The sequence below is a fragment of the Ambystoma mexicanum genome, chromosome 6q, assembly GCF_040938575.1.
Source record: "Ambystoma mexicanum isolate Mex_15411 chromosome 6q, UKY_AmexF1_1, whole genome shotgun sequence".
Lineage (NCBI taxonomy): Eukaryota > Metazoa > Chordata > Amphibia > Caudata > Ambystomatidae > Ambystoma > Ambystoma mexicanum.
Genome location: NC_090937.1, coordinates 1,370,961,953 through 1,370,986,957, shown reverse-complemented (window position 1 = coordinate 1,370,986,957; position 25,005 = coordinate 1,370,961,953). Strand labels below are relative to the sequence as shown.

The following is a 25,005-nucleotide window of genomic DNA, read 5'->3' as shown; positions in this document are numbered from 1 at the left end:
AGGATGGGAAAGTATACAAGTGGTTGAAGAAGAGTTGGACAGGCATATGTTATCTTGCTAATATATTTCCTGGTGTTTATGTGGCCTCCACAGATAATATAATATGTATCAGTGTGTCAAATTACAGAGAGAGATAAAAGAGAAGTGGACCAGACTGATACTGATGCCCAGATAGCAGCAGATTTTGAGAAAGGAAGAATGCCATTGTTAGGAGTTGCTCTTAACTCTAGAAGCATTTGTAGACTCAGAGTGGTTGAAATTATGTTCAACGAAACTGCAAATATATTTGTGAAATTTAACAACTGAACAGAATGCTGTTAGATTGGTTGCACTTCAAAATAGGATAGTGTTGGACATTTTCACGGCTGCGAAAAGAAGGTTTCGTACATTAGTGGGCTCCTCTTGCTGTACTTGTATAGCTGATAGCGCTAGATATATCTTTAATGCTATTGATCAATTACATGTATTAGGAGAAGCAGTACTGTTACGCTCACCTGGTCTCTGCGGAGGTGTTGGGGCACGGTTGCAGCCCTCCCGGGGGTGAGGTTGCTTGGGTCAGACTACGCCCTCTAAGCTTATGTGGTGACTGGTGGTAATAGGTGATGCTGCTTGGGACTGCTCCTGTGTGGATAATAGGGGGCGTGAGTATGCCAGCTTGTGCGCCTGATCCCCTTCCAGACCAGACCCATTCTCCCAAACCGTGGTACCCGTGAGATGCGCTGTCCCTGGAAAGCCCACCTGTTGATTAGTTTTGGCGAGCACTCCGTCCTGCTGCTTCTGGCAGGGGCGCTTGTATGATCTGGAGCCAGTTCCTTCACTGGTCCCTTGCACATGGTAGTCCAGTCCTGCTGCGACTAAGCCACTATACTTCAGGTAAGTTTTCCTGTTTGCCTTTGTCATTCCTCGTCCGTTTTTGTTGTATAGTAAAGTTTGTTGTCTTGTATTGCTGTCCGTTCCACGGTTGATGTTTGCTCTTTTGCGTTCTTCCCTTGCAGGTGATGTTGCCGGCCCGGCAGAAGCTGCGGAGCTCGAGGCGACAGCCGGAGGTAACGAGGAACGAAGTTGCAGCAGTAGAGTAGCTGGTAAATTGTTAACTAGGGGGCTCGCGGGGTTCAAATGCGGCGTGGCCCTAGGACGGATGTTCTAACCTTGTTTCTTCTTCACATGGTCCGAGTTCGTGGATGCAGAGTACGGTGCTGCGGGGTCAGGATCAAGATCACTGGATGTCAGGAGATGAGTCTGCAGATGAAGCGATGAAGCACCGGTTTCCTGGAGGTGAGTATGCAGGAGAACGCCTGGTTTCCAAAGGTAAGTAAACTGGTCCAAGCGACGGCGAGCATCACGTTGCACGCAAGTGCGCAGTAACGTGAAGCACCGGCCTTAAGGATGGAGGAGAATATATAGCTGAGCTTCTGAAGCCGCCCCCACCAGGTTCAGCCTGCCTGCCACCCCCAATGAGTCAGCACATGAGGATGTTCTCTGGAATAAAGGCTTTCAGCTCCTGGAAAGTCCTTGTAAAATAAAAGCACTACTGCACTGAAAAAAAGTAAAAGCACTCCTGCGCTGAAATAAAGTTTTCCTGCTCACATCTCTATGTGAGCCTGGCGCCAAAGGTGCCAGAACCGAGTTCAGTCAGGGCCCTTGTGTTTATAGGTCCCAAAAGGGACATAGTGAGTTAAGTGACCCATTGCACCCATCACTAGATGGTGTGGTTTTTGTGTTCTGGGGCCTGTGGCCATGACAAGTACATTATGAGGTTGGACAGGAGAAGAGCTGGGCCCAATGACTTTGGAGTTTGCTAACGGTTTGGGGATGGAAATGACTGCCTATGTTGTTAGTGGTCTTTGGGTTGATGTTAGGTTGCTGTTGTCTTCAGTTTGGTCCTGTGTTGTTTCTTTATATCTCAGAGTTGTGTTAGCGTAGCAAAAAGAATTAAGCCCCTCCCCAAAGCTAGTCACAGAATACTACGACGGAAGAAAAGCAAATTCGGAATCTAATGGACATAGATATTAAAAGGCTAACCGATTTGGGCGAAAAGGACTTGGCTTAGGCTAAAAGGAGGGTTTGTTAGAAAATCATAATATGCATCTTCCTTAGCCCGAAGCTAATCCCTTTTCTTCCAATCAAAATCCTGTTCTTTTAGTTCTGTTCAAAATAGGGTCGCATTTGTCAAGTCATCGAGTAAAAACAAAATGGAAAATGTGTGCATGGCTTGTCAGTCATTACAAGAAAAGGCTGGGTCTGTGTAGAGGGCATGTTTCAGCCGCCTGTCCTTCACTGATAAACCTAGGTTAACAACATTAAGGACAGGTCCTCCTATTCCACAGAGTAAGAAAGGCTGTTCCAAAATGGTGCTATTCTCTTCACTAACTGTAACTATAAACTGTAACTATAAAGACTGGATGCATTAAGCGGAGGTTAGATACACAATGAGTAATCATTATGAGTATGCTGGTCCGGACCGGCATACTCCGAGTTCTGCGAGCAGGTGCCTTTCTGCCCGCCAGGAGGCAGAAAGGCACCCGCTCGCAGACCTTGATGCATAACCTCTTTAGTGCCAAGGACGAGATAGCTCATCCTTTTTGGCACTCCGTTTTGTGCGATCCCTAAAAAGCAGGGATCACACAAAACGTAAATCCAACCGCCGGGCTATGTGAGGAGGAGGTCCCCTCTCACGGCCTGGGGTTTGGATTTCGTTCAGTTTCACGTTGGCATGCGTAACGCGCGCTGACATGAAACAAAGTAATTTTCAATGAGGCAACCGAAATGGCTGCAGCAGTGAAAATAAAAAGGCGAGTCTCCCCTTTCCAACGACAGCTATTATGAAGCATTGCTGGGCGCAGATCGCTCGATCCGCACCCAGCAATGCACACTAGACCACCAGGGATGTATGTGTAAAGTGGGGGTGGGGCGGTTGCTTACAATATTAGCCGCCTTCTCCCCTAGCCCCCAAAGGATGGGGCAACATGTTATGCCCCCCAGGGGCAGATGGGTCCTCATCTGCCCCTAGGGAGGGGGACATTTTTTATTTTTATAATATAGGTGGGGGTGGGCCTCACTAGACTCCCAGGTATTTATATTTATGAAAGGGGGTGGCCCTCTCCCCCACACATTAGTGGATGGGGAGGCACCTCATGAAGCCCTCCCTGGGGGCAGAGGAAGGGGCATCTTCCCCCAGGTAGGGCTACATGAGATGCCCCTCATCCATTTGGGATAGGGGGGTGGAGAGGGCCACCAGAAAGCCCCCCAAAGCATGGGGCTGCAGGGTTGGCCCCCCTGGGGGCAGATGGGCCCCAAACAAAAAAAAATAAATAAATAATAAATGTTTTCTTTTGGAGGGGTGTGGGGCCACTAGACCACCAGGACTTTGTTATGAAAGGGGAGTGGCCCTCTCACCCCCACCCCAGGTGGATGGGGGGCACCTCATGTAGCCCTCCCAGGGGGCAGATTTCCCATCCATATGGGGGGACCCGCCCTCCGTTTGCACGCACGGAGGTGCACCCACACACGCGAGGTAGCGTTTTCAGCAGGACACCTGTGATAACGAGGGATGGTAGGACATATGGTGTTGGCAGCATGTTTCTGTGAGTGGCCAGAGTCAAATGTATGAAAAATTCGTTTTTTGTGCAAAATTTCTGACTTGGGGACTGTGGGTAATAAATTATGAGACGATTCGCGCAAGTCAGAACTCTGTGGATTCCCACGGGTGTCTTCTTTTCAGAAATGCATGTGGTTCCCCGTTTTCCTTGGTGGGTTCGACACACTAGGCCCAAATGTGTAGGTTGTCCACAAGAGCAACATTTCTCAAAATCTGCTCTGCCAAAAGACTTTGGGTTACCAGTGGTAGAGCCTTTTCCCTTTGCACCCAGGTAGGTACACTCACACATGAGGTACTGTTTTCGTCAGGACACCTGTGGGAACGCGGGAAGGTAGGACATATGGTTTTGGCGGCGTGTTTCGGTGGGTGGGCAGAGGCAAATGTCTGAAAAATGAGATTTTCTTGGCACATTTCAGACTTTGCCACACACTGCCAGGACACCCTGGTGGGGAAAAGCTGTAACACAGGCCAGCACGAACTCCAGGACGGTTGGAGGTGATGTCCCCGGCCTTGCACATTTGTTTACCATGTGGGTGTACCGTCCCCAAAAACAGCGGTAGCTCGAGGGAGCCCCGGCAAGGCTCCCTTCCCTCCCCCAAGGGAAATTCTGTAACGCAGCCCAGCCAGCACTCCAGGATGGTCAGGGGTGATGTCCCTGGCCTTGGGCGGCTGTCTCCGAAACAAAATTCGCCACATTTCAGACTTTGCCTGGGGTTGTGGGTAATAAATTCTGGCCCGATTCGCGCAAGTCAGACCTCTGTGGATTCCCAGGAGTGTCCTCTTCAGAAATGCATGGGGTTCCCAGTTTTCCTTGGTGGCTTCGACACCCTAGGGCCTAGGGCCAAATCTGTAGGTTGTCCACATGAGTAAAATTCCTGAAAATCTGCTCTGCCGAAAGACTTGGGGTTACCATTGTTTTAGACTTTTCCCTTTGCGCCTAGGTAGGTGCACCCACACATGTGAGGGCCCGTTTTCGTTGGGACACCTGTGCGAACTTGGGAATGTATGACATTTGATGTGTTTGCGTGGTTTTTATAAAGTTTAGACCCATGTGCTGCTGTCCTTTGTCACACAACCCTTTAATTTCCCAAATGTGACCTACATTTAGTCACTGCTTTAGGCACTATACACTTTTGTAACCTGCACAAGTCACCTACCCCTCAAAAGGTCTGCCTGTGCTTTTTCAAAACATGTATGCTTGCCCTTACTCACCAAATTTTTTCCTTATTTACACATGCTCAGTGTGTCTGTTTAGGCCGTAAGCATAAAACTCCTGTGTGCCATGGCTCAGTTTTTGTCTTGTGGTATTTTTTTGTTTTGTGAAACATTACAAAAAATGTGTGATTTCCTAGTCGGGAGAATGTAGCGGAGCAATCTTTTTCTCAAAATTCACAGAAGCCATTGCCTTACCGGGCCAACCATGTCCACCACTTTTCTTTCTGTCATTTTCCCGATTTTTCCCCAAACTATGGAATTTTTCCCTACATAGTTGTTGCCTGACGCGCACAAATCAACCCTTCCTAAACATGGAATTTTGTCTACTTTTCAAAAATGTATGCCTTTGTCCTCCCATTCAGCTTTCCTACCCTTTTCTCCCATTCCGTCCACACTTATCCTATTGGAAAAAAAGGGCAAAATTGCCTACCTCTCACAAAACTGTTAGTAAGCACATCAAAATGTTTTTTTTTTTGTTTCCACTCAAACTGTTCATGAAAGCTGGAAAAATGGGGAATTCAGCACAGCAAACCATTTATTCCTAGCACTTACAAGGAAAATACCACAGGCTTCTTTGTACATCATTTTATTGCCATTTTCTGAGAAAAAAACAAAATGTTCTCCTTTTTGGTTATTTTCTCTCACCCCCTACAGCAAACTAGGATTCCTTGGTGGCGTTACGACCACCTACATATGGGAAAAAAGGGGCACAATTTGGCCGAGATTTCATGTAACAAAATGTTACAGGGCACTGAATGGCGACATACCGAAATCACCAAAAAAGGCCTTGGCACAGGGGGGCCCCATGGCAGTTAAGGGGTTAACTCTGCTGGTGCATCCGTCCTCCCCATTCCCATTGACTCGAAAGGGAATGGGGAGTAATTTTTTCACAGCACCTGGCTATGGGGAATTACCGGGACCGCCGGGCTGTAATGCCACAGTAATTCCCCATTGCCAGGTGCCGGAAAAAAATGCACAACTCCGGCGGCAGCTACCGCTGGGGTTGTAATGACCCCCATAGTGTTCAGCCCTTCCAGCAGCGCACAAAAGGTATTGTTTCAAGATTGTGCAAATAGGGTGACCATTGTTGGAACGGAGGGCAAGTGGATTCTGTGTGTAATGCCTCGGACATAAGTCACCAATCGTGAAAGAGCTTGTAGTTAAAGCCATAAGCAAAGTGGAGACTCTTGAAACTTTAATAACATCTATTGAATATGCAATCTGTTCTGGCCTTTCGGGGATTAGGTGTCTTATTGTGTATGTAGTCTGAACATATTTGTGTTATTATCTTTTACAAATGACCTATGTAGATGCAGGCTTCACTTCTGTTTAAAATGAGGTGCTATGTATAAAATTAGGCTCTCTGTACTATTCAGGCACTTCACTTCTCCAATCTCTGGTCGTGGATGAACCCGAAATCTGCTCGAGTGTATGATTATGCGCAAAATAAATCTTACCTTGCAATTTTGAAACTCTGCCTCAGATAGTCTACTTTGTTTTAATTATAGCGCTTCGATGTCTCAGTGCACTTCTGCACTACTGACACCTAGGTGCAGATAGTCTTGAGCAGGTGGGTGCATCATTCAGCTTCCTTGAACCACATTTATAGAATGCAAGCCGCTCAGCCTTGAATACAATTAGCATCCTCTGAGTAGTTGAGAAAAATAACCTTAGAACCCAGTTCTTTGTCCACGACTTTGAAAATAACTAATTCTGTGGAAGGCAATTCCTCCATCCTGGCATTTCAGTGCCAGGAGGGACTTTACTGTGAATGTACACTATAAAAACGAAACCGCCAAAACATCCATAATAGAACCTTGGAATTCAGGCTCATTCCAGTGTTGCACGACAATTTTCCTTTTGAAAAAACAAAAGAAAAATGGGTCTTCAACAAGAGAACCATAGTTTGCAACGTCCTCCCAAACTCTAAAAACTACCAGTATGCATATGAAAGAACCACCAGCTCTGCGAAACAGGTACCGAAAAGGCTACACCCAAATACTAAACAAGGGTTAATAAATAAAAAGGAGTAAAAACAGTAACTCAAAAGTATGCCAAATATTGAGCATGCTAGGGACAATTACACCCCTCCCTCCTTTACACCCGAATACTTGGCGGTTAGGAATTAACATGCCAATCTAGCTAGAAACTATTTTAAAAAGTGGCAAATGAAGCAAAACCATTTTATTGAACCCCCCAAAAATGTACAATGAAAATAAAACGGACGTAATAGGCTTTAATTAAAAGAGGCTAGTAGCTCTGGACAATGAACGGTTTAAATCTAGGGAGCGTAGACAATCTAGCAGGAGTGAACGCTGCGTCATTTCTGAAATTCACTTGGCTTGCAATCAGCATAAGAACTACAGTTTAGCTCCTTTGGCACCTTCGTAACAACCACCTGTTGGCACCACACCAGAGCAATGAACGTTTTAAGATTAGCATTCCTTCCATCTGTTATGATGGAGGGACATTTTAGACAGAGAACGGCTAATCAACCTAGGACAACTGGATAGAGATGGAACCTCCCTACATGTTGATCAGTTTAATAAGGAATTCAAAGGAAAACAAAAACACATCCGCCTGTTAATAATATATGAGCCATGATGCACTATCAAGGGAGGAGCAGTGATTAAAGGGGAGGGCAAGGTTGATTATTTATACTATGTTAAATTATTTGTATTCATAATTTCATGAACAGATCTATAAGTTGATGAACATATGTACTGATCGCATACCAGAACATGGAATATTTTTCAAATGTAGTATAATACTATACATCTGAATACAGTGCATAGTCAAGAATAGAAGATTATATTAAGAATATAAAATAATTTTTATTGCTAATGTTAAGTATGACCAATTGTACTCACCAGGGGAGACGGACTCAGTGATGAAAAAAATAGGAAAAAAGAGAAGGGGTAAAGGTAACAAAAAGTCAGTAAAAATCTACATTAAATATGCAGTGAAAATATTCCGTTTGTTGTTACATTTGGTAAATTTCTGCAGGGTAACGCATACATTATCTCAATTCTGTGAAAAGAACTGATAAGAGTGGCACAAAAGATTAGATGACTGTTTCTGAGCTGTTTTCCAGTTTGATGCCAACCGGTGAAAAGCAGCATAGACGAAAAAGCAGAACAAATCTGAAGATTGTATGGACATCATGTAAGGGTTAACTAAAACACCAGCCATAAGATTCCCCAGAGTTAATTATTCTTGAAATGAAAAAATAAGTTGCATAAACTCCCAAATGTTTCCCCCAATAAGAGTAAGCATATTTACATTTGAATATGAAATGGAATCAGCAAGTGGGGATTGACATGACCGACATATTTTATATCAGGCTCTGTTAAAGATTGCGTCTCTTGGGCGCTGAGTACCTGGGCTTCCGGTAGTTGTTCTTGGTGAGGTCGCCAGGCTGTCCGACAGGTGATTGAAGAATATGAGACGCGAGAAACCAGCACACCCCTTCCCCTAGAGTCAACAGGGTTAGAGGTGGACCAGCTCCCAACGCCACTAAAGTGCACCTTCTTGGTTCTTGCAGTGTTGGAGCAGTGTAGCAAGATAGAATTGCTGACGGAATGCCGTGGTGTTCCCAGAGGATGCAAATAACTGGAGGAGGCAGGCAAGTCTTGGAAGGCGAGGCAGTAGAGCAAGACTGTAGCGGGCACCACAGTAGAACAAGGCTGGAGCAGGCAAGGAATGGAGGGCAGGCTGGAGCAGGTGAGGACTGAAGGGCAGGCTGTAGCAGGTGAGGACTGAAGGGCTGGCTGGAGCAGGCAAGGACTGAAAGGCAGGCTGTAGCAGGCAAGGAATGGAGGGCAGGCTGGAGCAGGTGAGGACTGAAGGACTGGCTGAGCAGGCAAGGACAGGAGAGCAGGCTGGAGCAGGCAAGGACAGGAGAGCAGGCTGGAGCTGGCAAGGACTGGAGCTGAAGCAGCGAGGCTTCAGGAGCGAAGACACGATCCGTGAAACAAACCGCATTGAGACGCGGTGAGTTTCAGGATCATGCGCCTTAAATAAGACCGGCAGCACTCGGGAGGCTTGGAACGCAAGCCGTGTTATCCCCGAGTGCTGCCGCGTCCGAAACGAGGCTTGGGAAGCAAGCTTGTGGCTTCCCAAGCGTCTCGAGGACTGCGCATGCGCGAAGACCAAGACGCGGTCTTCCGCGCATGCGCAGGCCCCGGGACACAGAAACCCCGGAAGCGCCGGGTGTCGCGGACAACCGCGAACCCCCCAACCGGTATCGGGGAGAACAGCGCCAGGATGGGGCGCGTCGGAATCCATAACCGCGCCCCCTCCGACAGGTAAGTGAGGTGGAGGTGGTGACAGGCTCTGTGCAAGATAAAATGGTGCAACTGTGTAAGATTAGCTGCTATTGACGTGATAAAAGACGGATTCTAAATTTGTACCAAAAGGTCTGCTGATGGTTGTACATTTCAATATAATTCCCAATGTGATTGACCCAAAGTCCAATTTGATATTTTCATCGATGGAATCAAGGTGGGTTTTCTTGAATGCAAGTGATATCAAACCTGTCTTTGCCCAGGTGACTCAAACTATTTTGCCTCTTTATAGTATGATTTATGCCCTTTACATTCCACAAGACAATTTGAATACTCATTCTAGCACAAGTGCATTTGAGTGTTCAGTAAGCAGACAATATGAACATTCATATAGCTTAATCAGTAAGAGCAATTTACACTAATTTAATATATAATGCCATGAATAAAAAACAAATGTTCCAGAGGTAGAGTGAAAGATAGGAACCACCTCTCAAGAATTTAATTGTATAATTTTGCTCAGGTTTCTGGAATCCATATGCTATCTTCTATTCCTGTTCTCTAAATTCGATAATTCTGTCTCCATATAAAATAATGTATATTGCATATATATGCATATTTTCCCCACTTTGCAAGCCCCGCCCACCTTGTGCCTTCCTGCCTGCTGCTCTTTTTCCCCTATTTAAGGAGCCCTCCAGCCGCTTTTTCTTTTCAGATGGAGAGCAGGTGCAAGTGGATATAGGTCACTTGGCCTAAGCCCCGCCCACCTTCTTAGCCCTACCTCTTCCTTCCTGCTCTCAACTCTTAGATCAAGGGCGTCCGAAATGAAAGACAGACGAAGAAAAGGGCAATTCCTGTTTGGACCGGTTTGGACCCAGGGCCCGAACCCCTGCTCAGACAGCAGGTAAGCATGCACCAACATGTGCTTACTCTCTCTGTCCCCACTGGCCATCCCCACCCCTCCGGTCCCCCTGTGATGTTCCTTTGTGCCCTCACTTCTCGCACACAGGTGTTGCCTGTTTTGCTCGATTCTTCTAACCTGCTCCACCTCACCTCCTCCAGCCTACTTCTGCAAGAGTGAGTCTGTCCTGATACATTCTGGTTTCACCATCACTGTCTTGTGGCCAATGCTGAATTGACTTAAGGACTTCATTGATTTACGGTGCGTCACCCCTTTCTCAACTCTCATGCTGAACTTCCTTTGCATCTTGCACTCATGGTAGCCCTGAATCATGCTGTTCCCATCTTCATCTTCTATCATGGCTTGCAACATTGTGTGTTACTACTGACATCTAAAATTGTATTTGCTCTCCCCTCTTGCTTCTCCACTCTTTAACTGCTTATTCTCTGTTCTCTCCTCCTCTCCCTTTTCCTATCTCTTCCCCCTCCTTCTCTTACGTTCTTCTATGCACCCACTATCAGAATTGTCCCTGGACCTAGTCTGATAGCAACCTTGTCTGTCTCCTCCAATTACATGTTTAACCCACCCCTCACTCCCCCGGCTCCTACAGCACTCGCTCAAATGTCATCAGGCCTAGTACGATAGTCGCTGGTTTTGTTCCTCCTCTACCTTTATGCACCTCTCGCCCTCACCTTTTGTTTTTCTCCTGCTCTACAAGAAATGTCGTTAGGCCTAGTACGGTACTTGCCTGTCTGTTTCCATTTCCTTCCTACTCTCCCCCTCCCTTCCTTATCTATGTCTTAGGGCTTGCACTATCTGAAATGTCGTCAGGCCGAGTACGATAGTTAATTTCTCATCCTTACTGTTCATGGCCTGTAAGAATGTCATTGTATTTTCCTTGTTCCTTCCCTTGCAGCGCTTTGAAACTCATGGTGTATAAACTATCATATGTTCAAATCCCTCTAATCTGTGCTCCGCAGCGGATATGCGTTCTTCCACCTCACTCACTCTGCCATTCATTAATCAAATTTTTGAAAACCCCAAAATCATCCTCTGTTGCCTGTGATCCGCAGTCTAATATTTAGAATTTGATGGTGGCAAGTTCATTTAGAATATTATCCATCCCTTTATTAAGGTCAGTTAATTCCATGTACTCACACGTACATCCTGCTTGGACGTAGGCCACGCCCCCCTCCCCTGGTCTCTAGTTATACATTTTCCAACAACACAAAGTGCTAAAAACATTTTTGGAAAAAGAATAGGGAGCGAGGTAGCTAACAGAATTGCAAACATCTACCCGGGCTCAAAATTGGCTAGCGAGTATTGACGTGGCGAGTGACTTTTGTGGCTGACTAGTAGCTTGCAACTTGAAATGTGTACCCCTGCATACAACATAATAGGTGGCCAAAAGGCACACTATGTAAAAATGTTTGGCCATGGAAAACACATTTTAAGCTGTACACAAATTAACCAGAATGCCTACATGGTGCATTGCAGAGGACAGCTTGCGCCAAAAATCAACCTCTACAAATTGCAGTGAGAGGGGAGATAGGTTTCATGTCTCATGGGCAACAGCAAAACAGATATTCTGGATCGGGGTTGAAAGACTGAGGTAGAAATGTTCGAGGGAGAAAAGACTGAATATAATTTTCCCTAAATAACCTTTGGTCTTTTCTCCCCTTAACATTTCCGACTTGGCCCACACCATTATCCACCCCCCCAAACCCCACATCCGACCCCCTACTTAACTTGCCTCCGACTCACTGTGTCCCTGCAATGCCTGTTCCCTTTCACTTCCGTGATCGGAAACGGGTGCCGCAGGGTAATTTCTGGATCGCTGTGGGGGACACAGCCGCAGCCCCCGCTCACAATATAGTGAGCAAGGGTGCGGAGAACACCCCCGCAGCCCCCAGTACCGAATGTGTGATTTGGGTTAACTTTTTCGGTAGTTCGGAATTTTCAAACGGCGAAATTTGACCAAATCACGCATTCAGGCTTTTCAACTCAGTCATTTTGGCTGTTTGATATTTTCACTGGGGATACAGCCATTCAAAAGCAGAGATTTCATTGGATCCCTTGGTGTCATCAGTAAGTTACAGAACCTCAGACTCTTCATCATGACAATGTAGTCTTTTTAAAACAAATACTTGGATCAAAATTTAGCCAGACATGTCATTAGTATGTGTTTACAAGACTATACAGTTCTTTTGAACGTTACCTTGAAAAACTATTATTATTTCTAGAAAAGTGTTGTGCGGGCTGTTAATCCTTCACTAAACACCCTGTAATAAAACAAAGGCAGGAATTTTACTTAATTATTTTTTAATTAGGAAGTTAGTTCAACTGAATACTTTGAAGTAGTCAAATTGTGCATGTCTGATAAATTGTTAGTAATGATACCTGTAACCCGTAACAAATAACTTACCTTCACATATAATCTACCTATAATCCATTAGTTTCCCAACTTGTGCCCGACAATACCAGGCAGAAAAATACAGGGAGGTAAATTGAACACAAGATTAAACAAGCAATCAAATGGCTGCAAAAAGACAGGCAGGTCACTCAATCAGCAGTTCTGTGAAAAGACATTAAAAGGCACTGATGAGGGGGCGTAAGCAACCACAAGTGACCAAAATCAACATATGCCACCTGAGTCCTGGAGATTTGCAATATTCGATTTCACCAGGGATAAGCATAAGAGAATCACATCCTTTGCCCCATTTTTTTTACTTCTGAAAACCACATTTTAGGCACATATGTTCAGGCATTCAAAGTTAAAATATAGTACGAGAAGCAGAAAGGACATTTTACAAATGGCCTTATCAAGTGCATTAAGCATATGATCTGGAAACAGATGTGGATGAAATACCCATCACAAACCCAGAGACCATAAAACAAAACCCATTATCGCAGTGGGCAATAAAAAGCATTGATAAGGTTTAAGACACCCACAGAGCTAATGAATTTAAAAGAGTACAGAATCATCAGCATACCCTCACCTGTGGTCACTATAGGCAAGGGCATCAAGGGAAACTAGCAGGAGTGAGAAAGACTCCTCACACATTTCATGTGCAGTTTGCAGTCTGGATTCTCACTTGTGAGCACACATGTAACCTATTTAAAAATAACTGGTCAAAGAAAGTAGATTCCTTTACCCTGTTTTTTTCCAGAAACCCTACAATTCACATAAATAATGGCACTGATATGAATCAAAACCTCTTCAATGGGCAATTGTTTTTAGGACAATAAAACGTACGTAATGTCCATGGCACATTTATACACCCACTACTATGAATCACCAACTTTACTTTCACTTTCCTGCATTAACCAGTCTCTTTCTGGTAAAGAACGCTTTGCATGAACCAGTCTCTTTCTGGTAAAGAACGCTTCACCAAATCCAAGTCACCTTTCTGTCAGGCACCATTTTTTTCATGTTTACTTGCGCATTTCTGTTGGATAAATTATATCCTACTTACTACAGAAGCCTGCCTGGGTGAAGCAGGGTGGTACCTAGAGCACCTAAGGCACACCTACATCGTAGGCTCACATGTTGCAGACTGCCATGCTCTTAAACAGCCTAGCAGGGACAGCTAATGCTAAAATCTCTGTTGGTCTACTGAAGATATTTTTTAAGCACAGTAAGTCCTGGCTGAACTGACATAAGAAGCGCAATCTTCGCAGAGAGCGTGGTCCACATGGCTGGCTGCTCTACAGACCAACACCCAGAGAACAGTATGTATTGGATAAAACAACCATTGTTTAGTTGACTCATTTTGAACAAGTCAACCAAATACATATGTGTATGTTTCACAGCTGAGGAGGAATGAGGATAATCTAACCTACAAGAACAGCAGAATATCCTAATGACTTCCTTCTGTAGGGCCCTCATCACTGAAATAAGGTTTTAGAAAAAAAACAGGGGAGGAAATATTTCATAGTTTGTGTAAAAGTCAACTAAAATAAGTGACACATTCTGAATACAAGATTTTCCTGAATAAAAAAAACAAAAAAACATAGGGTTCCACAATGGAGAGGCACAGCGACAATTATAATAGGTGATTAAACTTCATCAAGGAACCCAGTCTCCCAACTCAGCAGTCCAGCGTCACAGGGGCAGCACCCAACTAATTAAGACCAGTTTCGATCAAATTTGGTGAATCTTGCCCTAAAAAGGTACTCTTTTTTCCCCCTTGGTTTCGTAAAAATATTTTTATTATTCTTTGAATGCTCAGAGTAGTCAGTGCATGAATATCAAATCAACAATACTAACAGGATTAGCTTTTGTCACCTTAAATGGACAGTGTGCCTTCATAAAACTCCAGGGCACACTATTTCAGATGGTTCTTTTTCTTTAATGACTCAATAGGATAGTTAAATCTTAAATAGGTCTCATTCTTCTCAACAAGGAAGACAATGGAGAGGTCTATCTTAAAATGCACTCTCCTTTCAATAAATATTTTTTATAGAGTTCCTATAAGCACCAATTGCTGCTATCATTTTCTGCTCACCTATGGCTCTTTAACAGCAGAGGAATATATATGTGCTCCCAACCAGTCCGAACACCAAAACAAGCAATTCTTCAAAGTCTTAACTTAAAAGTACACAAATGAATGACCCATGTGCCTGGGTTGTTAGTATCTGAAAAGGTGGACTGTTTGACTGAACCGAGATAAAAATTGGATCAAACTACATGTTTTTCAGTGAAAAACATAATCATGCATGACTGTAAAAAAGAAGCATGGTAGAGAAAAAGCTGGACATGCAGGACAATGTATGTGTGCATTAAGTAAGTTTATTCTCTAGAAGCAGAGAACAGGGCCTTACTTAAAAACACAGTAAACAAGTGAGGTGAGGCAAAGTTAAGCCTTTTATCTTTCTACAGTGCAACAGTACCACAATTTCCAATCCACACTGGGAGCAGTTTACCCATTGTATCCAAGGTAACTACATACCTTCTGTGAACTATTTGAAATTGGACAACAAATTAAGTCCCCTCCATTTAGATCCTGATCTAGCACTTGGCATAAATGGTAACGATCATTTGAATGCAGACAGTGTAATAACATCAACGGATTCATGTTATGAAGCAGATGAAGATAATGTGAGAAATGTAGTTACTGCTGGTGGGGCAAAACATTTTAACTTCGCTCCCAAAGTGTACGCTTGCATAATCAACAGAGCGGCTTTCAATGGCGCATGCATTTCAAACCATTTGTAATGTTTGTATCTTACGTTATGACCCTTCTCTTGTCTAACAATTCTAAATACCTCATCCTCTGGTTAGCTTAAACATTTGTAATTTTGAACTATTAAGCACCATTTGCCACCGATTACAGAAAATCTACACACATTTTTGGTTTAAGTGGCTTATGCTAGCAATGGTTGCTTAATAAAATAATTGTGTAGTTAATGTATATTGTGAGGGTTTCGTTACACATTAAAGGCATTCCTTTCTTAGTAAATATACAATATTTGAGTGAATGAAAATCGAACCAGAAAATCTCAAAAAACAAATGGCAAGTAGCAAAACAAATGTTTTTTTCCAAAATCTATTTGTGCAAAAAGAACTATAAAAATCGGCTTCAATATATTAGATTAAATCGAGGTCACATTTTGTCATACCACAGAAGTTATAAACATCTCATGTCTTTTTTTTTAATATGTACAAACTGCTACATTTTATAACAGCAAGAAAAAAAATACAACTTCTCAGATGTTAAAAAATGTAAATTGTGGCTGAGGAGAAGAGTAATTTGTGCTTATGACCAGTCTGCTCCCGCAGAACAACCATTACGATGCATCCCTGGATATCCAACCACTTTCCGTTAAGAAATTTAAAATCCTTTTCTTCAGAACCTTGTCCAAATAACTGGGAAGGCGACTTTTTGATGGTATGCCTTGTCTTTTCTGAAGATGGTCCTTAATAATTATAGTTTTTACAGTCAAGTAGCGAGCGGGACTGAGATTTAAAGTAGTGCAAAGCACCTTTTCCCTGTCTGACAGCAATTCAAATCCATTCAAATTTTCAATGGAAGCAAACTCTCCATCTTTCCCCTCTTCCTTCCCTCTTTTGGAATTAGCCAGGTTTTTGTTCTCCTTTCTCTTTTCCCGCTTATGCCTGGCAGCTTCATACTCTGCAGACTCCTCCATCTTGGTGATCCCATTCCTACGATACCGCTGCAATTCGCGGATCTTCGTTCTGAGCACACGCTCTTTGTGAATGTTCTCAAAGAAATCCTCAACGTCCTTGGAGGGCATGAACTGATAAAGAGGTCTCAATTTCAATCTGAGCTCCCTCTCCTCTTTTGAAATTTTTCGCTTTACTGGCTTTTCTTTTTCCTTCTTCTCCTTCCCCAAAAATGCAGGAACCAAATTATAATCCCTGGCAATACACTTTCGCCGCTGTCTCTCTTTCAATTTCCGTACATACATATCCACATGTGCCCGTTTTAATTCTATTTCAACGTCATCATCATCGTAGTTCACAGAAAGTCCACTGATGAGAGTCTCTGCTTCTTGATCATACTCAATTTCATAGTCATCCCGAAGCGGCATATAAGCCAACTGCTGCTGGTCAGCAACAGTTATGTCTAAAGGGGGTCCTGGTAGGGTCAAACTTGGAGAAAGAGGCCCGCCACTGGGACATGTATGGTCAGTCACCCTATTAGGTATTGCATCAGGTATGCATGCTTTGCCAAGGTTGCCATGGATGTACATGCTTACATAATGGTCCATTACTTCTTGCGGAGTTCGTGAGGCACCAACATGGGCAGCCATATCCTCCTGCAAGTAAAAGACAAAGAAGTAATATATCTACACAAATTACTCGCACCAATAATAAAGTATTACATCTATTTTTCAATATCACCCAATTAAAGCAAAAACAAACCCAAACATTTTGGCAGACCATTCTAAAAAAGACTCAAAAACATCTTTACGACGTATTACATAACATTGCCACACTGATTTCAATCAAGGCCGAAACAAAAATAACACTGAATGAGAAGTGTTTTCAGAGCAATCGTGTGAATTTCTACATTAAGCAACAGCTTTACTGGGTCTGTAAATCTTATTTCTAAGCAGTCTTATGAAAGGCTTCTGGTGTAATAATAACAGGTTTGCATTGGTTTCTTTCAATTAGTTCCTGTTAAAATAGTTTGTCAAAGCCAGCTGTTTTATGGGCTGTATATGGGCATTTGCCAGGCACCGTCATTGTATAACCAGGTACTCTCACCATTCGCCAGCTGTTGCCCTTTCTTTAGCAGGAAGTATCATTAGGTAGTCCCTGGCAAATGCCCAAATTGGTTTTGCCATTGGTTATTTTATGGTCTTGGTAGGGCCCATAGGCTGGTTAAACAGTGGGTTTGGGGGGTTATACTACGGGTGAAACGGGTTGGTAAGAGATCTGCTGCAAAGTTAGAGGCTATTGAATGGGGACTTGCCCAAAGAAACTCAGCTCTCCCTTTCTTGTCCAATGAGGAACAGGTGCAGGTGGTTTAAAAGGACAGTATATGCATGTATCTGTATACAGGACAGCAAGGGATAAATAAGGCAATGTTTTGGCGAATTAGATGATTTGAAGTGATGGGTGGCTTAGAGCATCCTAAATCTGCCTACATGCTATAGGGTGCAGGTAAGTAGGAGTGCCAGTAGAGGGTGCTATAGCGGGTCGGTAGTAGAGGAAAGAATGCTAACTGATGCCACAGAGCATTTTGAGGCTGTAAAAAGAGAAACGGCCAGCAATGGTACGAATCTGCAAATTGGGGTGTGAAATTATGCCTAACAGGGAAACCAAGTGTGAAAGGCCATGCTAGAGTTTAGTACATTGCAAATTCCTGAACCCAAGAAGGGTTCGAAATTAAGATTTGATTAGCAGGAGCTAAAACCAGCTCCAGGGTATTAGACATCACCCAGTAAGCAGGACCTATCGCTGGGGAACAAGGAGTATCCAGTGCACCACGAATCTAACCTCCACATGAGAAGCAACCTTTGCCTATTATGTAAGCAATGTGTACTAGATATGACCTAATATTCTGAAATCCTCACAGTTCATGTCACATATGGATGTTTGTAAGGCCATGGGACACGTGGATACAAATTAGCTCCTGGTAGTTTTGGTTTCAAGCAAGCCAGGGTCACTCCACTTAAAAGCGGGAGCTAAATGGATCCCAGCACTTTTTAACCCTGCTAGGCTTAATTAACTGAGCTGCAGAAGGACATTCAGTTTAATGTTTTTATATGATTTGCTTTTAATTGCATCTTACACTCATTCCCAGAATATGTTCTAGGTCACCAACTTTCCTGCATAGAACAAGCTTTGTCTAGCTCTGCCTTACAAAGAAATTAAATCTGATTTTGGGCAGTAGAAAGGAGACGATGTGTTGGGGCATATTATATGGAAAAGAGAAATATTTAGAGATTGTGCATTGAGAAGGAGAACTATACTGGAGAAAGAGCAGAAGCACGTAGACTGTTCGGTGGCTAAGCGCAAGTAGTATTTGAATTCATTAGAAATGGGGATGCGTGGGGGGCGTGGCCAGATGGAAATCATAACGGCCGCAATTCCTTGAGGCTTCGAGAAACGCGCTGAACATTAGGAACATGGAGGCAAGAAATAAGCTATCCAACCCCCAATGAATCTGGCTCTTGTCCCAGGAAGGGAGCCCAGAGCGCTACAGTATAGTGGTGTGCCAGGGGGCCGGCTGCCAGCCCTACGAGAAGTGGAGACAGTCCGGAGGAGGGTTGCCGGTGTCGTGCTTGGAGGCCGCATTCACTGGCATTGAGGGAAATCGGCCACGAGACCTGGATGGTGGCGGCCACCCCCAACTTGTGTGGGGCAGGTTTGCAATGAGAAGGGCAGCCGATCATGCTACTGAGACCCAGGGGCGGATCGTGATACTGCACCAGCAGCACCTGGATCCCACCTGCGCCCTCCTGAAGGTGGGTGAAGGTGTTCTGGGGGCCCAAGCCCTGCAGACTACTGTGGGCCAGGCCAGTGCCCACAGATCAAGGCATGCATAGCGAGTTACGGAGGCGGGGTGCTCTGGGTCTGCCTCCTGTTCTCGTGCTGCCTGGATGGCACAACCAGTGCTTCTCTGGGGTTTGGGGCGCTAGGAGCTCGGTCTTGCACCCCTCATGTTCTCCCCCTTCCCATTGATAGACTGCTTGACCTGGTAAGCAAGGAGCAGCCGGGTGGGATCCGAGGCACAGTTTCTGTTGAGGCGGATTTTCATTTTTTATGCACACATCCCCTCCACATGCGAGTCCCCCAGCACTATGGATTTCTTTTGTCTGTTCCCGAGTGGGAACCCTCCCTACCCCCCACTCGCTCATTCTGTTACCCTATCTTTTTGGGATACTTTGTATTTCTTTTTGTAACTCTTGGAGAAATTCTTTCATCCAGGTTCTATGGCATCTGTCATTTAATTTTGCAAACAAAGCACTCTGTACAGTGTGGCTGGGAGTCCCTTGGGCTTCCCTTTTTATTATCGGTTATCTTCCTTGCAAGAACTTATGTCCCAAGAGCAGGGGGATATTTAGTCTCCTTCCTAACTTGTATATTCTGAGATCAGCTCACCCCACCTTATGTCGAGGGCTGAGGGGGCTACACTGCATCCCCTTTCTCAATGCTCCTGGAACTGAATGGCTGGTGGCAGCGGTTTTATCCTACCTACTTTTGTTTATTTTCTACTCCCAGGCTACACTGAGAGCAGCAGTAATAGTAGTGCACAGAAGGGTCACCATTGACCTTAACGTGCGAATATATTTTTTTTGCCATTTCTCGATTGTTTATCCCTTCTTGGTCAACGCTTCCTTCCAAGTGTCAGGAGAACATCCCACAACGAGCTGTGACCTTCACAGGCTGCAAATCGCCAATACCCTGGGACCTGTGGCCACTGCTTTCAAAACCAACGTCACAAATTTTAATACTAGGTGACTTTAACTTAGGCCTATCTGACCCCAACGACCAGGCTTCTAAATTCTTGGAAGAATCCCAAAGTGAACTGAACTTCACACAGAGAATCAACCAACCTACCCACACGAAAGGACGAACACTGGATTGGTTGGCAGACCATAACTGTGCCACTGTAATTACCGCCATTGAACTACAAACGTGGGCCGACCATTCCTTCATCACCTTCACCATCAATGCTAACCACACAGCCCCTAGAACCAAGACCATCACACCTCCTCTACTCACTAGAAACAAGCGCAACATTACAGCTGAAAAATTAACCCCTATACTAATCCCAATACTAAACGCCAACAACTCTGAAGATCCTGAAGAACTAATAGATCTCTTCAATAATACCATTACAATGGCCTTAGACTCCATCGCCCCTTTGAAACTCGGTAAGAGTAAACCCAAAGACCACCTCAATACCTGGTATACACCGCAAATGAAAGCCCTGAGGTCTGAAAAAAGGAAATGTGAGGCCACATGGAAAACTTACCCTCCAAGGAGAACAAATATAAAGTCACATAAATCTCTGCTCGTTACAAAGCAGAGATCCTCAAAATAAACAGGAAACATATGACAGGATCCAAAATGCCAGTTCCAGCATCAAGAAACTATTTGGAATCCTAAGTGAATTCGAATCGCCCATAGCCCCGGATGACCCTAAAAACAAAGCTTGGTGCACCGGCATCCAAAACGCCTTGGCCAACAAAATGACAACCCTCCAAAAGAAAATTGCCTCTAAAAGAATTAATATTAATGGCATCAACACAGTTCAGAATCAGGACACCACCATCCCTACCAATACTGTAACAGAATTAAAATTCGCCCAAGTCACTACAACAGAGGTCGCAAAAATTATAAACTCTCTGAAACCCTCACGTTGTCAAGGTGACATCTGCCCTGCCCAAATCATAAAATATGCAGCAAGGTTAATAAATGCCTCTTTTAAATCTTGCCAGGTTCCCACTGACTCTGAAAGACGCATGGGTACTACCTCTGCTTGAATAAAAACTTCAACCCCACCATCCCAACTAATTACAGGCCAATAACTACAGTCCCTTTCCTACTCAAAATCATAGATTAAGGCAGCCTACCTCCAAATCCAGATTTACCTAGAGATTAACAATCTCCTTGGGCTCAGACAAACTGGTTTAAGACCCCTTCATGGAACCGAAACAGCGCTCCTAGATCTGAAAACACAGAGAGACCTAATAAAAGACAACAGACAATGCGCACTTCTGCTTTTAGACCTCTCCGCTGCCTTCGATCTGGCTGATCACAATATACTTTGCGAGCATCTGTCATCAGCAGCGAACTTCTCTCCTCAGGCTGCAACGTGGATTAAATCCTTCTTAAATAACAGAATGATGAGAGTATTCTCTCCAACAGATGCAGCCGACCCATCCCCATCCCCATCACTTGCGAAGTGCCACAAGGCTCCTGCGTTTCCCCCACAGTATATAATGTGTTTACCAAACCTTTATCCGACATCTTGGACCGTTTGGCTGTCATATACACCAACTACGCAGATGACACCCAGATATTGATCCCACTATCTGGCAACTACGACTGACAATGACCTACTAAAATCTACCTTGTCATTCAGGCTTGGATGGCCACCCACAGCCTATGCCTGAATGACGAGAAGACTGAAATTCTCATATTAGGCACCCCTATCTATCTAAAAAATGTTTTTACCCTAAATACACCTTGTTCAATATAGACAGAAACCTGATTATTACAGCCAAGGAAACTAAAACCCTATGCTTCCATCTCGATTCCGCCTTGAACCTTAGGAAAGAAGCTAAGGCCCTGCGACAGCTACCGTCTATACTTGCAAACTTATTCATGCACGTAAAAACTATCTTTCTACTAATAGTCGCATGATCCTGGCACGAGCACTAATCTTGTCCAAACTAGATTACTGCAATGCTCTCCATGCAGGAGCAAATAAATAAATGCTAATCAAACTTCAAACCTTGCAAAATAATGCACTAAGAACCACCCTGGGCATTCCCAAAAATGACCACATCTCTGAAACAAGACGAAGCCACAAATGGCTCTCAAACCAGGATAGAACCTACTTTAAACTTGTCTCCATCTCCCACAAATGTCTTTATAATGCTGCCCCTAAATACTTGATAGACAAAATTGACCTAAAATCTTCTTCCAGACACACTAGATCAGCTAACTCCTTCTGCATCATCTCGCCACGCTTCAACTTGGTACCAGCTTCCCGGTACAAGCAGCTCTGGCATGGAATGCCCTCCCACTTAACCTACGTACTGACCCAAACCCCAAACCTCCACAGCTTCAGTTCCAACACCAAAAAATGGCTCTTCACCAATGACACCACTGCCTTCATTGTCGATTACGTCTGCAGACAACCTCTTTTATGTATCGCCCTTCTCACTGACAAATGTGTCCGTGCACGTGGAGTTGTTTTGTGACTATTGAACTTAACTTTTATGCTTCTATGTTTTTACTACCTTTTGATGTTCTACTCTGTTTTAATTTACATTTGTATGTACTTATGTATCCTAAAATGTCTTGTAAAGCGCCCAGATACCTTAGGGTGTGGCGCGCTGTATAAATAATAAACTGTGCAGTGCATCGTCTTCCAAAGAGAAAGTCCTCCTGAAACTTTGGTGTACTCCTTCCAGGCCTCCAGAAGCACGATTCCACTCCTTAAAGTCCCCTTACCAGAGTGCAGGACCGAGATAGCGAGATGAATCGACCGGGCAGTAATCGTTCTTCACTGGTGCTCCCCAAAAAGGCACCAAAGTCACAGAACAAAGAAGAATCCATTGATGATAGCCTCTTCACTCCACTGCTGCGGCAATATCCACTCCAGTGTCGCTTCTTTCTTCTGCCTGACCAGGAATCTGGTGACCAGGACTGCTGCTCACTGCTAAGGTACAGTAAGATTCCTGGTAAAACCTACCAAGAGTTTCTTTGCTGCTGTGTTGCTGGAATGCGGATTTGTGAGTTTGGGAGTTTGCCTATAGACTTTCACACAGGACTAGCGCCTGTGTGCCTTCAGGAAGCGTTCTACAAGTCCTGATCCTTTTGCCAACAAAGGAGGTTACTTGCTACAGAGACTTCCTTTTGAACTCTCTACACCGTGTGCCTACCCGTTTTGCCCTCTAAACGGATTCCAAGACATAACTAGATAGGCATGGACATCTAAAAAGTGTTAGGCCTCTAACATAGGTTGGTTTGGTTTCATTTATTTTACCTGAAACAGATATTCTGAAAAGTTACTACAAAGGTTTTACTTACCTTTGAAATACATACTGCTACAAAGTGATTTACACACTGTGAATAATTCATTGTGCAAAATAATAAAACATTATTTTCATATAGCTTTTAGTGTGTCAAGTGTTTCAAGTTTCTTTGTACCGCCTTCAGTCCTTTATCCCTCCTAAGAGAAGCCTAACTGCTCAGCCATTGCTAGAAACAAAACTTGCGTGGTTCTGGCTTCCACTAAGAGTTGGAGCGCTATTTAGTCGATACAGCCTCCTATTCTTAGTGCAGGCCTGAACCATGCAGGTTTTGTTGGTAGCTAATGCGGAGCAGCCAGGCTTATCTTAGGAGTAAGAAAGGGGTGCATGTGGTACAAACAACTTCGAGTATAGCATAAGCCAAAGAAACAATTGACACCCGAGAAGCAAACGCTTGATCTTCACCTTTGTGGACCTTGTCGCTGACCACCGCCAAAACCGATTTGCCATCGCCAGAGCTTGCACTGAGGTGGTATTGGCACGGATAAGCTTCTACAGCGGCCAAGGAGGGGGGGAAAAGTAATACGCTTACAGACAATTTTAACCTGATGACCACCGTCCTGGAAAAAGGGAAGTAGGAGCTTCTGGTTGAAGCGCAAATCCACAAGCAGGACACTCCTCCATCACAGGCAGGTTCTCCTGCCACGAAGGAAGATCTACAAATTATCCTGCAAGAGATTATGAGTGAAATACATTCCAGTATGGCAGAGCTGCGTGTCAGCATCACGGCTCTGGATAACCATATACTGGTAACAGAGCAATGGATCAGCAACCTCGAAGATACCACCTGTGAACAGTCGTACAAGCCGACAGAACTAGACCAAAGGATAGATGCCCTGGAAACAACTGCTGAGCAACTGCAAGCGAAGCAGACAGACCTCGAAAACTGGCCTGGAAAAACATTTGTATTAAGAGGATCCCCACCCACATTCCCGACTCTGGGCTCAAGGAGTTCATCTCAGGATTCTTCCAGTCACTCCTCTCCTTGCCGGACACACAAATCAATTTGGATTGGACCCACTGGGTATACTCAGCTTTCCAGAAATCTAAAAATGTGACCCACAAGGGTAGACTACTTCAGAGGCAAAGAGGAGATTATGCAGCTATTCCGCCTCAAGGGCGAACTATATCACAAAGATGCCAAGATCCAACGGTTCCAGGATCAGGCCCTCCCCTACACCCTGGCTAAACGACAAGCACTTAGACTTGTGTCTACCTGGCCTCAACAAAAGGATCATCAAGTATAGTTGGGGCTTCCCATGCTCCCTTATGTTTGCCTGGAGTGGAATATCCTGTGTCCTGAATGACCCGGAGGAGGCAGATTTCCTGCCAGGTGGCCCTGGCTCACTAACCCAGCCTGATGGGGGTCTGAACGCTCCCCCGGGCCCCCATAATTGGAGGCCCCCGAGGGCGAGAGGGCACTCAAGAAGAATCAGCACATGCAGTAAAGTGGGCTGAGCCCTGTCCCCCGGGAGCCTGAGCCGCTGTGACTCTCACTCTGGAACACTCATCTGACATTTCTGTTGCTGGGTCTCCCGATTGGGCCCCCTTCAACCTTCCGGTGACAATACTGAGTCATGCTTACTCCAAGTTACTCCAGTTCTCATCACCGCACTAGGTGTGTCTCAACAAATGACCCCAACACTCCCCACCCCAGAGACAGTGGTTGGCCCACATCTCCTAGAATGGATATCTCCGTCGGCCAGCTCCAACCTCGTGGCTACGTCATGTTAGTTACTCCCGGTTACTCAATACTTCCCCAT

At 44.5% G+C, this 25,005-nt stretch overlaps 1 protein-coding gene across 1 annotated transcript in view; it reads right to left on the bottom strand.

The window, feature by feature from the left end:
• Positions 1-15,627: 15,627 nt before the first annotated feature.
• The window catches only part of TADA2B (transcriptional adaptor 2B), a 43,296-nt gene continuing 33,918 nt past the window's right edge, over positions 15,628-25,005 (bottom strand). The window contains exon 2 of the mRNA XM_069632004.1: positions 15,628-16,780. Coding sequence (XP_069488105.1) covers positions 15,788-16,780 — 993 coding nt within the window. The 3' untranslated portion in view covers positions 15,628-15,787. The remainder of the gene's footprint in view (positions 16,781-25,005) is intronic.